Raw genomic sequence first — 13,647 nt, 5'->3', positions numbered from 1 at the left:
ACTTACCAAATAGTAGCCGCTATTTAGTAGCACAATTATCAGGAACATTTAATTTTCAAAACAATCCTGTGGGAGTAGGTATTATCTTCCACGACGAAGAACCGGAAGCTCAAGGAGGTAACTTTGCCAAGGTCACGGAGCGTAAATTCAAACCTAGGTCTATCTAACTCCAAAGCCTGAACCTTTAACCACTACTCTGTGCCGACCAATGGTAAAATAGTTGTCATTTCAGTAGTCCTTCACCAGTTACATAACTTCTGACAAATAGTATTGTCATTTACATTTTACAGATGAGATTGATGGTCAGAGAGTTTGACTAATCTAAGGTTACATATCTGTGAAGTGTTGGAACCAGGACTCTTTCCCGAATCTTTTCTAAGTTTAATACCTTTTCTTTTAACCACACTCTCGCATTTCTGAGTCTTGGAGAGCTTTATAGTTGGAAAGGATGAAAACCTGATCGGATCTTTTCGTTATATAGTTGAGGAAACAAAACCTAGGTAGGAGAAATGATTTGATACAGTTGCAAGTCGGTGAAAGAGCTGCCACAAATGAGTTTTGAACCCAGGTGATTGTGAATTTAAAGGGGACAGATGACAAGAAGTGATGAGGTAGGAATACTGGAATCCAGATTTCTTAGGTTTTAGGCAAAAGCCCTATCTCCATCTGTTAAGCTGACGTTTCTGTGTATATTCAGATACTACAAGTATCCTTCTTTACATGACACCAAATTTGGAGAAGAACAAGCCTTATCTCTAAGCAAAGATCTGGCAAACCCAAGAGATAGTGGAGGCCATGTTGGGTCACCCAGAACCTACCGTAGGAGGAGTTCAGCATTTTGACCCCGACTTAATCTTTCTGGACTTGTATTCATGTATGCATCATATTTATACAATGTAGTCTGTGATTCATGTATGCATCATAATTATACAATGTAGTCTGTGTAATCTTTCTGGACTTGTATTCATGTATGCATCATATTTATACAATGTACACTGTGCACTGGGCTAGGCACTGTGATACAGCAGCAAACAACCATAGATTAGTCCTTGTATCACTTATACAGAGGGAATTAGACAGTAATCAAATAACCACACAAAGATTAGCTTATATTGCTAAAAAATCAAATGATATGGTGAAGTATAGGGTGCTGTGAAAATGGATTGCAGGACACGACCTAGTTGGGCTGTAGGAGGTGGCCAAGGAAGCCATCCTATGAGGAAGATGGTTAAGCTGAAATGTGGAAGAAAAATGGGGAGGTAGTGAAAGAGGCGAGGGGAGATTGTCAAACGGATTCAATGGTATGACTGAAGACCCTGGAGCAGGAGTAGCGTTTGAGAAATGAAACACCAGTTTGCTTATTTTGTAAAATGTGGGTAGTAATTACCACTCTTTGGCTATTATGATAGTTACATTTGATAATACATGTGAAAGTATTTTACATACAGCAAGGGTCTGCGTATGTACATGCTCATATTTATTAAAATATACATATTATAAGTATACATAGTCTACAGCTGGTTTGGAAGGGGTTACTGGGACAGCAGGTAAACCAGGACTTTGAGTTCATCATCTAGTTCTTTCCAAAATTAAAATGCACCACCTATGAAGAACTGGGAAATTCAAATTTTGAGACTCTCAACTTTGGAAAACCAGTGTGTGCTCCAAGTAGTTTTAAAAAATATTTTCATGCCTGTAATCCTAGCACTTTGGGAGGCTGAGGCAGGAGAATTGCTTGAACCCAGCCGGGAGTTTGAGACCAACCTTGGCAACATAGTGAGACCTTGTCTCTACAAAAAAAAAAAAAAAAAAAATGAATTAGCTGGTCAGTTAACATGGTGGTTCATGCCTGTAGTCCCAGCTACTCCAGAGGCTGAGGTGGAAGGATCACCTGAGCCCAGGAGGTCTAGGCTGTGGTGAGCTGGGATTGTGCCACTGCACTCCAGCCTGGATGACAGAGTAAGATGCTGTCCCTAAAAATATTTCAATAGTTCAACAGTTGAGATCGTATAATAACTGCTATTCATTGTTCACCTACTGGATGCTAAGCATTGTATTGAGCATTTGTTTTTCCCCAAGTGACAGGGTCTGGCTGTGTTGCTCAGGTTGCCCTCAAAATCTTGGGCTCAAGGAATGCTCCTGCCTCAGCATGTCAAGTTGCTGGGACTACAGGCACCCACAACCGTGCCCATTATGCTGAACTTAAATTTTCTGAATTCAAACCTTAAGCAAATTATCTGTGCCTCTGTTTTCTCATCTGTAAAATGGGGGTAATCAATACTTACAGGGTTATCATGAGGCTTGAATGAGATATCATGAGGCTCAAACGAGTTATGTATTAATAAAGCATTTAGAATAGTTTTTGTCACATAGTTATCAGTATATAAATGTTAGCTATTGTTGCCATTATTGTTGTTATAATTATCTTTTGAAAGGCTCAATATACCATGATAACAATGTAGAAACTGTAGCTTAGAGAAGCTAAATGACCTACCCAAAGTCACATAGCTACTAAAAGGGGAAGCTGAGATTCCAGTTCCAGACTGCATGCAAAACCTAGGATCTTCACATTCCTTCTGTGTATAGGTTAATTTTGGCTAATACTTGGGTTCATAACATTTCTTTCCTCAGCTTTAATTATTTATCTGTGTGGAACTGAATGTTAATGTGCATGTCCTAAAGCATCTACCTTAATCTACCAATAAAGGGACTGCCTTTGTCGAACTTCCACTTTGAAATTTCCTGACTTCTGTGCAATTAAAATCTACGCCTTAAGCATTTCAGCAATGCGTTTTATTTATAGAGTTGTCTTCCGGTTCACGTGTACTGGGTCTGCTTTCGGGTGCCACGCTTTCTGTCAAAGGTTGTTTATTTCTAACCCATTTTGATTTCCTGTTCTTTTGTAGGTTGGTATTATGACCTGCAACAGGAACACCAGGAAACCTGTCTTAAATGGAGCAGCCAGATTGAGACCCTGTAGATTAAAAAAAACTCAAAAAAGTACACGTTATTCTATAGCCATATTTGGTTATAACTATGAGTTAGGCATTGATTGTATTAGGGAAAAAAACCTAGATATAGAAACTTCACTTTGAGCCAAACTTTTGTGAGCAGTTTCTGCTGAAATAGGGCTGGGCTGTTACTTTCATGTCCTTGGGCAGTGAATGAATCTCTTCAAGCCTCAGTTTCAACATCTGTAAAATGGGGATTGTTATACTTTCTTTGTGAAGTAATAATAGGACTAAATGAAATAATATGGGTTGCACATACAGCTCAGACCTGACCTCAATTAATAATTGCTACTGGAAATAATAACTGAAAAAGAAAGAGTATTTCTTCATTTTTTATCCAGAGATGTTTTTACAGACTTCATACGCTTGATCACTAACTTCTAGCATTTCTTGCTATGAAAAATTTTATTAGAATAAGTTATTTGCCTTTGTGCTACTCATTTGCCTTTTTTTAAAAACTAAAGATAATAATAGCCACCATTTATTAAGTCACTACTATGTTCCAGGCATTGTGCTAGTGCTAGGTACAATTTTACATGTTTTCATTATTTCATTTTATTTTAAAATCAGGGTGATGTTTTTCATTGATAAGGAAAGTGATTCCCAGAAAAGAGTAAGTTGCTAGAGTTGAAATTTCGACCTAGTCTGACTGACTCTAGAATATCTTGCCCATTATTAATGACATAAAGACTTCTTTATTGTGTCTGACCCTGCCATGAAAGTTTTTGAAAGGAAAGGTGATAGCAATCAATAAGTATCATTTCTTTGTGTTCCTGCTATCTTCTAGGCACTGTGCTAAGTGTTTTACTGGCATAACTTCATTTATTATTTCCCACCCTAAGAAAGAAGCACAATTATGCCCATTTTACAGTGAGGAAACCACAGCACAGAATATTCAGTAGTATTTAATCAGTGGTGGAACTGGAATTGTATTCCAGGTCTTCTGACTACAAAATCCATGCATGCTCTTATTTACTCCATTGTATTGCATCAGAATTTTAGGATGGATTTGTTTTGTTTTGTTTTTAATGAGGCATGAGACTGATTTTTCAAAGATGGAAGCTTCCAGGTATTTGAAAATTAATTGTTCTTAATTTTCAACTGAGTAATAGCCAGATTCCTGGCAGAAGCTATTAGTGTATTAATGCTACCTTTGTCAGCTGGGGCTGTGTTCTATCTCAGGGGTAGTTGTATCCAATAGCATCTTTTCATGGTTAAAAATCCTCAGAAGTATACTGTGTAACTTGTGTTAACACAGTGGGGGGTGGCATTTTCCAGAGCTTTGGTTCTATACCATGGAAGACCTCATGCCTCAATCATGCTTTAGACTCACATTAAGGTATAGTGCATTCTAATTGGTAATCAGTGCATAAGGAACCAAAGAAAATTTTAATTAAATGCTGTTGTGTGAATTTTTCAGTCATTTTATGCCTGTTGAAATGGTTTTCTTATTTATTTTAAAGTCCTCTTCTAGTGCTCTGCTCTCCCTCTTTAAACTTTATCAAGATTTTGCACTTTTTCTCATAGAAGTATTTAATTAGCATCATTAAAGGTTTAGTCTGCTGCACATTTACTTAATGGGCATTTTGGTGTAGTGGAAAGAGCTTGGGGTTTGGAGTCCAAAGTGGGTAGGCTACTTAAATCTCTGAGCTTCAATTTTTTCATCCTGTAAAATGAGGTTAATAATAATTTCCTTCTAGGGCTGTTGGAAGGAGGATTAGAGGTAACGTGTTTAAGTTGCCTAGTATGTAGCTCAGTTTATGGGAGTTGCTTGATAATTGGTATGAGTTATCTGAAGTTGCAGTAGGGTCTCTTTTACTTAGATCTTTTTTTTTGGTCTTACTCTTTTTAGTGAATGTTCCCAAGGATTGTCTTCAGTCATGGCCTTGGGATTAAAGTGCCTCCGCATAGTCCACCCTGCTTTTCGCAATTACCTTGCAGCCTTGACCAGACCTGTTTCAGAAGTTAACCTGAAGATTGTGAGTGAAAGACAACATGACTATAGTCAGTACATGGCCTGTTCAGCTCTACCAATCCGCCATTTTGCTACCAAGAAAGCCAAAGGTAGAGACATATGCCTTTCTCTCCCACCTTGTATCTTTCTTATCTTGAGCCCTTGAATGATATATCATAGCTGGCAAAGACTTCAGAAATATACTGAGTTTCTCTCTTGCCCATGTGAGGATATAGTATCTCAGCTAGTTCAGTTGATTAACTTAAAGGGTTACAGTGGTGGAGACAGTGTTAGAACCCAGGGTCTTTTCCTCATCACCATGGTGTCTCATTTGTTTTCAGTGCCTAATATCAGAAAATGTCTAATTTCTTTCTTTTAGAATTAGAGGTATACGTGCCAAGCAAACCAGAATGTTTGTAGCAGAGATCACTATATTCCTTCCTGTTGGAAGTTTAATTAAAACCAGAAATTTGTTAGTTGAAGGGGGTATTAAAGCCATGGATTTAGATGGATGATCTTAATGGCTTGTGTCATCCAAGAATGAGACTTTGATGTACTGCAGGTCTCAGCTTAAATGCCACTTCCTCAGGGAAGCCTTCCTTGACCTCTCAGACTAGGTCAGGTCCCCTGTTACTGGTACTCGTGTGTAGTGTTATTTTATCTTTGATGCAGTTAGAACAGCAGTGATTAATTAATTATAAGTTTGATTATTATTTGTCATCCATGCTGGACCTGATGAAGATAGGGTCTGTGTCTTTCTATTTTTTCTTCTTTAATCTTTTATTTTAAAGATGTGGGGTACAATTCAGGGTTAGGTACAGAAGTGGTCATCGTACAAGTAACGTATGGGTACCCTTATTGGTGTTATGTGTCCCGTCCCCCTCTCCCACTGGCAATGTCCCACTATTGCCAGTCCCCTTCTTATAGTATTATTCAGGGCCCTGTTATGAGTGAGTACATATAGTACTCAGATCTTTATTTCTGTGATAAATCATTGAGTATTATAGACTCTAATTTATGGGCTATTCAGTTGTGTCTTCGTTGATTGCCTGTTTAAAAGTTGGTTGCTTAAGCCAGGTGCTATGTCTCAAACCTGTATTCCCAACTACTCAAGAGGCTGAATTGGGAGGATTGCTTGAGCCCAGGTGTTTGAGACCATTCTGGGCAGCATAGCAGGACGATCTGTATTAAATAAAGATTTAAAAAATTAGCTGGGTGTGGTGGCATGTTGGCTGTAGTCCCAGCTACTTGGGAGGCTGAGGCTGAAGGATCACTTAAGCCTAGGAGTTCGAGGCTACAGAGTGGGTTGTTGACTTTTTCTTTTAGATTTATTGGGTTCTTTAGGTTCATTTATTTGGTTCATTAGGTATACTAATCCTTTGATGATTGTATCTGTTACAAGTATCTTTTTTTGCTTTTTACTTTGTGGTGTCGTCTTTGTTGAATATATAAGTTTTAATGTCATATTTTTCAGTCCTTTTTCATTTGTGTCTTGTGTAAGAAGTTTTTTCCTATTCCCAAGATAATTTATTTCTGAATATGGTGTGAAGTAAGAAATTTAATTTTTTTTTTTTTTTGAGTTGGAGTCTCACTCTGTCGCCCAGACTGGAGTGCAGCGGCACGCTCCTGGCCACCACAGCCTCGATCTACTGGGCTCCAGCGATCCTTCCGCCTCAGTCTTCCAAGTAGCTGGAACTACAGGCGCCTGCTACCATGCCCGGCTAGTTTTTGATTTATTGTAGAGACGAGGTCTTGCCAAGTTGCCCAGGCGGGTCTCGAACCCACAGGCTCAGGCAATCCTCTCGTTTCGGCCTCCCAAAGTGCTGGGATTACAGGCTGAACCACTGAGCATGGCCAAGAAATTTAATTTTAAGTGTCTTTCCCATATGGGTAATAAGCTGTGTCAAAATCATTTATTGACTAGCCTGTTCTTTATTCCCAGATTTGCAGTGTCCTCTCTGTTGTATGTCAAGTTTCTTTAGATGTATGGTTTTGTTTCTGAGCTCTTGATTTTGTTGAATTTCTTATCTCTTCCTGTACTACATTCCTTACTACCTGAATCACTGTCATAAAATCTTGAATCTAGTGGTACAAATCTTTCCTCCACCACTCTCACTTTCTTCTTGACTTTTTTCTTTTCTGTATGAAATTTTTGGTCATATTGTCAAGTTTTCTTTAGAAAGATCTTGCACAGTTCTTTAATCAAGTTTATTTCTGGGGTATCATATAATTTTTTTGCTACTTTTACATATGACACATTTTAAAATTTGAGTTACACGTATACAGCAATGTACATACATAAATCATAAGTTATGGCTCAGTGAATTTTCACAAAGAGAACACAACCTTGTAACCAACCTCTGGATCAAGAAATAGAATGTCGCTTGTACTCTGGAAGCTTCCTTCATGTCCCTTTCAGTTGTCATTCTCCCACTATATTGATAGATAACCTACTCTATTTACTTTAGCACTACAGTTAGTTTTGACCTTCTTGAACTCAGTATGGGTTCTTTTGTGTCTGTCTTCTTTTGGTAACAATCTATTTGTGAGATTTGTTCATATTGTACATGTAGCAGTTCTTTGTGCATTTTTTATAGTATTTTATTGAAGGTATATACCAAAATTTATCTGTTCAGTAATTGGTTGGGTTGCTTCCAGTTTTGAGCTAAAATAATGCTACCGTGAACGTTCTTGTACATGTGTTTTGGCGCACTTATGTGTACATATGTTCCCTCCCTCTTCACTGGTTTGGCTAGGAACTCTAGTACAATTTGATTGAATGTTGTGGGTGGTAATAGACGTCTTTGGTTTATTTCTTGACTTTATAGGGAACACTTTTTGTATGTTAACATCCAGAATTATGTTTCCTTTTGGTAGTCTCTTTTAAACAAATATCTTCTGACCCTATTTTGCTAGGAGTTATTTTTCAATGGATATTAAATTTTAATCAAATATTCGTACTGCATTTTTAAAATTTTTACTTTGAAAAATTTTTGAATGTGTGGGATACAACTCAGGGTTAGTTATACAAATGTTCATTATGTAGGTACTCTTGTTGATGAGGTATGGCCCACCCCTCCCACTGCTGCCAATCTCAACCCTCCCCTTCGGCCTGCCCCCGCCGCGCCCCCACCACCCATTTGAATGCAGTGGCATGATGACAGTTTATTGCTGCCTCAAACTCCTGGGCTCAAGTGATCCTTCCACTTTAGCTTCCTAAGTACACTGGGATTACAAGTGCGCATCACCATGCCAACCTAGTATTTTTTTTAAGAAAACAAATTTTTATGGAGATTCAGTCTTGCTGTGCAGTCCAGACTGGTCTCAAACTCCTGGCTTCAAGCAATCCTCTCACCTCAGCCTCACAAAATGCTGGGATTACAGGTATGAGCCACCATACCTGACCTCTAACTACATTTATTGAGATGATGGATTTTTCAAATCTATGAAGGTGGTGACTCAACCTCCATAGCTTTTTCTGATGTTAAACCACTTTTATATTCTTAATAAGAGCCCTACTTGCTCTTGATGCATAATCTGTATGTACATTGCTGAATTTGTTTTTTTGGTATTTTTTTGAGTCAGGGTCTCACTCTGGCACCTAGACTGGAGTGCATTAGCACACTCGTGGATCACTACAACTTCAACCTCCTGGCTCAGCTAATCTTCTGTCTCAGTCTCTGGAGTAGCTGGGGCTATAGGCGCACGCCATCATGCGTGGCTAATTTTTTTATTTTTTTAGAGATAATATCTCATTTTGTTGCCCAAAAACATTTTGTTGTTGATGGATTTGGTTTGCTAAAACTGTATTAATTTAGGATTTTTGAGTCTATGTTTGTATGTGAGATTAGCCTTAATGTAACTTTCTAATAGTGATGGGCATAATTTTCTAGTATTACCCTTATCTGGTGTTGGCATAAAGACTATGTTTTAGCCTCATCATATGAGTTGAAGAGTACAACTGTCTTTCTTTCTTAATGGGGTGGTCTATAAAAAAGCAAGATTATTAGTTCCTTGCATGTTTGATAGAACTTAGAAAATCATCTGGATCTGGTTATTTGTGTGCATGTGTATGCATTAGGTTCAGCTTCTTTAATGATTATAACACTGCTTAGATTTTCTTTTTCTTCTTGATTTAATTTACTAAGTTGTATGTTTCTAGGGGATTTTTTATTTTTTCTGTTTTCCAAGTTGTTGTCATGAAGTTATCCATAAGATTATTAAGGTTTTTTTGATAATCATATCTCCTTGTTCTTTCTTTCTTTCTTTTTTTTTGAGTTGGAGTCTCACTCTGTTGCCCAGGCTGGAGTGTCGTGGCATGCTCATGGCCACACCAGTGTTGACCTGCTGGGCTCCAGTGGTCCTTCCGCTTTAGCCTTCCAAGTGGCTGAAACTATAGGCGTGCACTACCACGCCCGGCTAATTTTTGATTTATTGTAGAGATGAGGTCTCACCATGTTGCCCAGGACGGTCTTGAACCCGCGGGCTCAGGCAATCTTCTCGCCTCTGCTCATTTTTTCTTTCTTAATACTACTTATTTATGTCTACTGTCTTCTTTTCCTCAGTTGTTCTTAACAGAAGTGTGTCAATGTTATAAGCCTTTTTACAAAGTCTTTAATTCTGTTGATTTCTTTTTTCTCATTGTATTGATTTCTGGTCTTTACTGTTTACTTTCTTCATGTACTTATTCTCTTTCTAGCTGTGTTTTTTTTTTTCCTTGTAAACTCATTGTATTTATTTAAGGTGTACAACATGGTGTTTGATATACACATAGATTGTGAAATGGTTACTTATTACCAAGTAAATTAGCATATTCATTATCTTACAGAGTTACCCATTTCTATGTGTGTATGGCAAGAGCATCTAAAATAAAATCTCTTTTAGCAAAAATTCTGTGTATTATACATTATTACTTTTCAATTAGAGATAGGGTCTTATTCTGTCACCCATGCTGAAGTGCAGTCATAGCTCACTGCTGCCTTGACCTTCTGGGCTCAAGTGATTCTCTCACCTCAGCCTCCTCTGTATTTGGGACTACAGGTGTGTGCCACCATGCCTGGCTAATTTTTTGATTTTTATTATAGAGTAAATGTCTCACTATGTTGCCTAGGCTAGTCGTGAACTTCTGTCCTCACGTAATCCTCCTGCCTCAGTCTTCCAAACTACTGGGATTCCAACTGTGAGCCACTACACCTGGCTTGTACAATATTATTAACTATAGTCTTTGTTTTAGATTCTACATATAAGTGAGATCATGCAGTATTTTTCTGTCTGGCTTATTTTACTTAGCATTATGTTCTCTAGGTTCATTCGTGTTGTGGCAAATGGCAGGATTTCTTTTCTTTTTAAGACTGAGTAATATTCTACTACACACACGTGCACACAGAATTTCTTTATTCGTGAACACTTTGGTTGTTTTCATATGTTGGCTATTGTGAATAATACTTTGTTCTTTTCTTTTAAGCATTTAAAGTTATAAATTTCTGTCTAAATACAATTTTAAGTGCTTCCTACAAGTTTTTGATATGTGGTATTTTTATTGTCATTCCTAAATATTTCAGAATTTTCATTATGCATTTTTCTTAGTTCATGAGTATTTGTTATTTAGAAGTGTTTAATGTTTTTCAAACATATAGTTGTTTTGGGGTTAGCTTAATCCTACTGTGGTCAGAGAACATGTTCTGTTTGATAATAGATTCTCTGATATTTGTTGAGATTTGCTTTGTGGGATAGAACATGGTAATTTTGTGTAAAATCTAAGTGTGCTTGAGTATAATGTGTATTGTCTTTGCATGGTTGTATATATGTTTATTAAATCGAGTTGACTAATTGTGTTGACCAAAGTTTCTATTTATTTACTTAATTTATCAGTTATCAGGGATTAAAATCTCCTAGTATGATTGTAGATTCTTCAGTTTCTCCTTTTAATTCTGTTAATTTTGAGGATTTTATTGGATATATTTAGCTCAGAATTGTATATCTTTCTGATGAATTGTTTATATTATCTTTTTTAAGTGGTCCTCATTATTTCTAATACTATATTTTGTCTTAAAATCCTTTTTTTTCTTGAGTTGGAGCTCAGTCTGTCGCCCAGACTGGAGTGCAGTGACCGCTCCCGGCCACCACAGCCTCGACCTGCTGGGTTCCGGTGATCCTTCTGCCTCAGCCTTCCAAGTAGCTGGAACTACAGGCACGCGCTACCACACCCGGCTAATTTTTTTGATTTACTGTAGAGATGAGGTCTTGCCAAGTTGCCCAGGCGGGTCATGAACCCGTGGGCTCAGGCAATCCACTCACCTCAGCCTCCCAAGGCGCGGGATTACAGGCTGAGCCACCAAGCCCGGCTTGTCTTAAAATCTTTATCGCATATATTTTATTTTAGTCGTGAGGTACATGTGAGGATTTACTATATAAATAAGTTGTGTACAAGTGAGGTTTGGACTTGTGTCTGCCAGTGTTCAGAGCCTGCTTGTGAGTAAGAACATGTGGTATTCAGTGGGCCCTCTCTCCCCCTGACCTGGTCTCAGTGTGTTGTTGTGTGCCCCTTGTCCTTCTTCCCTCCCTCCCTCTTTTAACAGTATTCAGTGTCTGTTGTTCCCACCATTGTGGTCATGTTGCCAGTGACCAAGGCCTGCATATGAGTGTGAACATGTGGTATTCAGTTTTTTGTTTCTGCGATAGTTCACTTAAATGATGGTCTCCAGCTGCATCTATCTTGCTGCAAATGACATGATTTTGTTCCTCTTTATGGCTATATTCCATGGTATATGTGTACCACATTTTCTTTATCTAATCCACTTTCGATGGGCATCTGGGTTGATTCCGTGTTTTTGCTATTGTTAATAGTGCTGCAGTGAACATCCGTGTGCAGGTATCCTTTTGGTAGAGCAATTTATGTTTCTCCAGTCATATTCCCAAGGGAGGGATTGTTGAATCATATGGAACATCAATTTTTAGTTTTAGCTTTTAGGAATCACCACACTGCTTTCCATAGAGACTGAACTAGTTTATATTCCCACCAACAGTGTAAAGCATTCCCTTTTCTTCACAGCCGTGCCAGCAACTGTTTTTTTATTTTGTTTGTTTGTTTGTTTTTTAAATTAATGATAGCCATCCTTACTGGTATTAGGTGGTATCTCATTGTAGTTTTGATTTGCATTTCTCTGATGATTAGTGATGCTGAGCATTTTTTCATATGTTTGTTGGCTGTTTGAATGTCTTTCTTTGAGAAGTGTCATTCTTATCCTTTGCTCACTTTTTAATGGGGTTGTTTGGTTTTTTTCCCTGTCAATTCATTTGAGTTTCTTGTAGGTTCTGGATGTTAGGTTTTTATTGAATGTATAGCTTGCAAGTATTTTTTTCCCCGTCCCGTGGTTGTCTCTTTACTCTCTTGATGGTTTCTTTTACTATGCAAAAACTTTTTAGTTTGATAAGGTCCTACCTGTCAATCTTATCTTTTGAGGACTTGACCATGAATTCATTGCCTACTCCAGTGTCCAGGATGTTCCCTAAGTTTTTGTCTAAGATTCTTTTTTCTTTTTTTACTTTAGAGCTTTGAGATGTAAGTAAGGATTTTCTACATAAGAAGATTGCTTGCAGGTGAAGTTTGGGCTTCCAGCTGGCCCTCCCTTTCCCTGATAGTGGATCAGGTACCCAGTGTGATGTCACATGCTCCCCTCCCTCCTCCCTCTCTCTCTTCCCTAGCAGTGACCAGTGTCTGCCAGTGTTCAGGGCCTGCTTGTGAGTAAGAACACGTGGTATTCAGTTTTTTCTAAGATTTTTATAGTTTGAGGTTTCACATTTAAGTCCTTGATCCATTTCGAGTTAATTTTTTAATATGGTGATACTTAGGGATCCCGTTTCATTCTTCTGCATGTGGTTAGTTTTTTCCAGTGCCATTTGCTAAATATGGTTTCCTTTCCTCAATGTTTGTTTCTGTTGGCTTTGTTGAAGATGAGTTGGTTGAAGGTCTATGGTTTTATTTCTGGATTCTCTGTCCTGTTCCATTGGTCTGTATGTCTAGTATTGTACTGGTACCATGCTCTCTTGGTTACTGTAGCCTTATAGTAAAGTTTGAGGTCTGGAAGAGTGGTGCCTCCAGCTTAGTTCCTTTTGCTGAGGATTGCTTTAGTTATTTGGGCTTTTTTTTTTTTTTTTTTGCTTCTATATGACTTTATGTATTGTCTTTTCTAGGTCTGTGAAAAATAATGCTAGCATTTTGATAGGAATTATGTTGAATCTGTAGATTTCCTTGGGTGGATAGACATCTTGATGATTTAAAATCTTTTTTGTTTGATAATAATGTAACTATAGCAGCCTCTTTTGGTTAATATTTGCCAGGGTTATAATTTTTCTATCCCTATACATTAAACTTCCTGTGATATTATATATTTGTAAAACCTCTTGTATGTTGTATCTGACTAGATTTTTAAAAATTTTTGCTGAGAATCTCTAACTTATAATTGGTAATTTTGGTCCATTTATGTTTGTTGTATTCACTGAATATTTGTTTTATTATTTTGCTTTGTACTTTCTCTGTCATGGTTTCTTTCTTTATTCCTTTCTATTAGATTAATCAGTTTTCTTTATTCCCTCTTTTTTTCATCTCTGTGAATTTTGACTATATATATTCTATTACTGTTTTGATGGTTGCTCTTAATTTCTTTTTCTTTTTTTTTTTTT

The 13,647-nt window shown here is 37.6% G+C and overlaps 1 protein-coding gene across 2 annotated transcripts in view; it reads left to right on the top strand.

Annotated features, from left to right (window-relative positions):
• MRRF (mitochondrial ribosome recycling factor) overlaps positions 1-13,647 on the top strand; it is a 62,198-nt gene that overhangs the window by 337 nt on the left and 48,214 nt on the right. The window contains exon 2 of one of the 2 annotated variants that reach the window (XM_008056793.2): positions 4,864-5,075. In XM_008056793.2, coding sequence (XP_008054984.1) covers positions 4,892-5,075 — 184 coding nt within the window. In that variant the 5' untranslated portion in view covers positions 4,864-4,891. The remainder of the gene's footprint in view (positions 1-4,863; positions 5,076-13,647) is intronic. The other variant, XM_021711720.1, reaches the window with a different exon arrangement.

This window comes from Carlito syrichta, unplaced genomic scaffold, assembly GCF_000164805.1.
Source record: "Carlito syrichta isolate Samal-C Ts95f unplaced genomic scaffold, Tarsius_syrichta-2.0.1 Scaffold302529, whole genome shotgun sequence".
Classification (NCBI taxonomy): Eukaryota; Metazoa; Chordata; class Mammalia; order Primates; family Tarsiidae; genus Carlito; species Carlito syrichta.
Note: the sequence above shows the minus strand (reverse complement) of the source record. Positions and strands in the feature narration are given on the sequence as shown.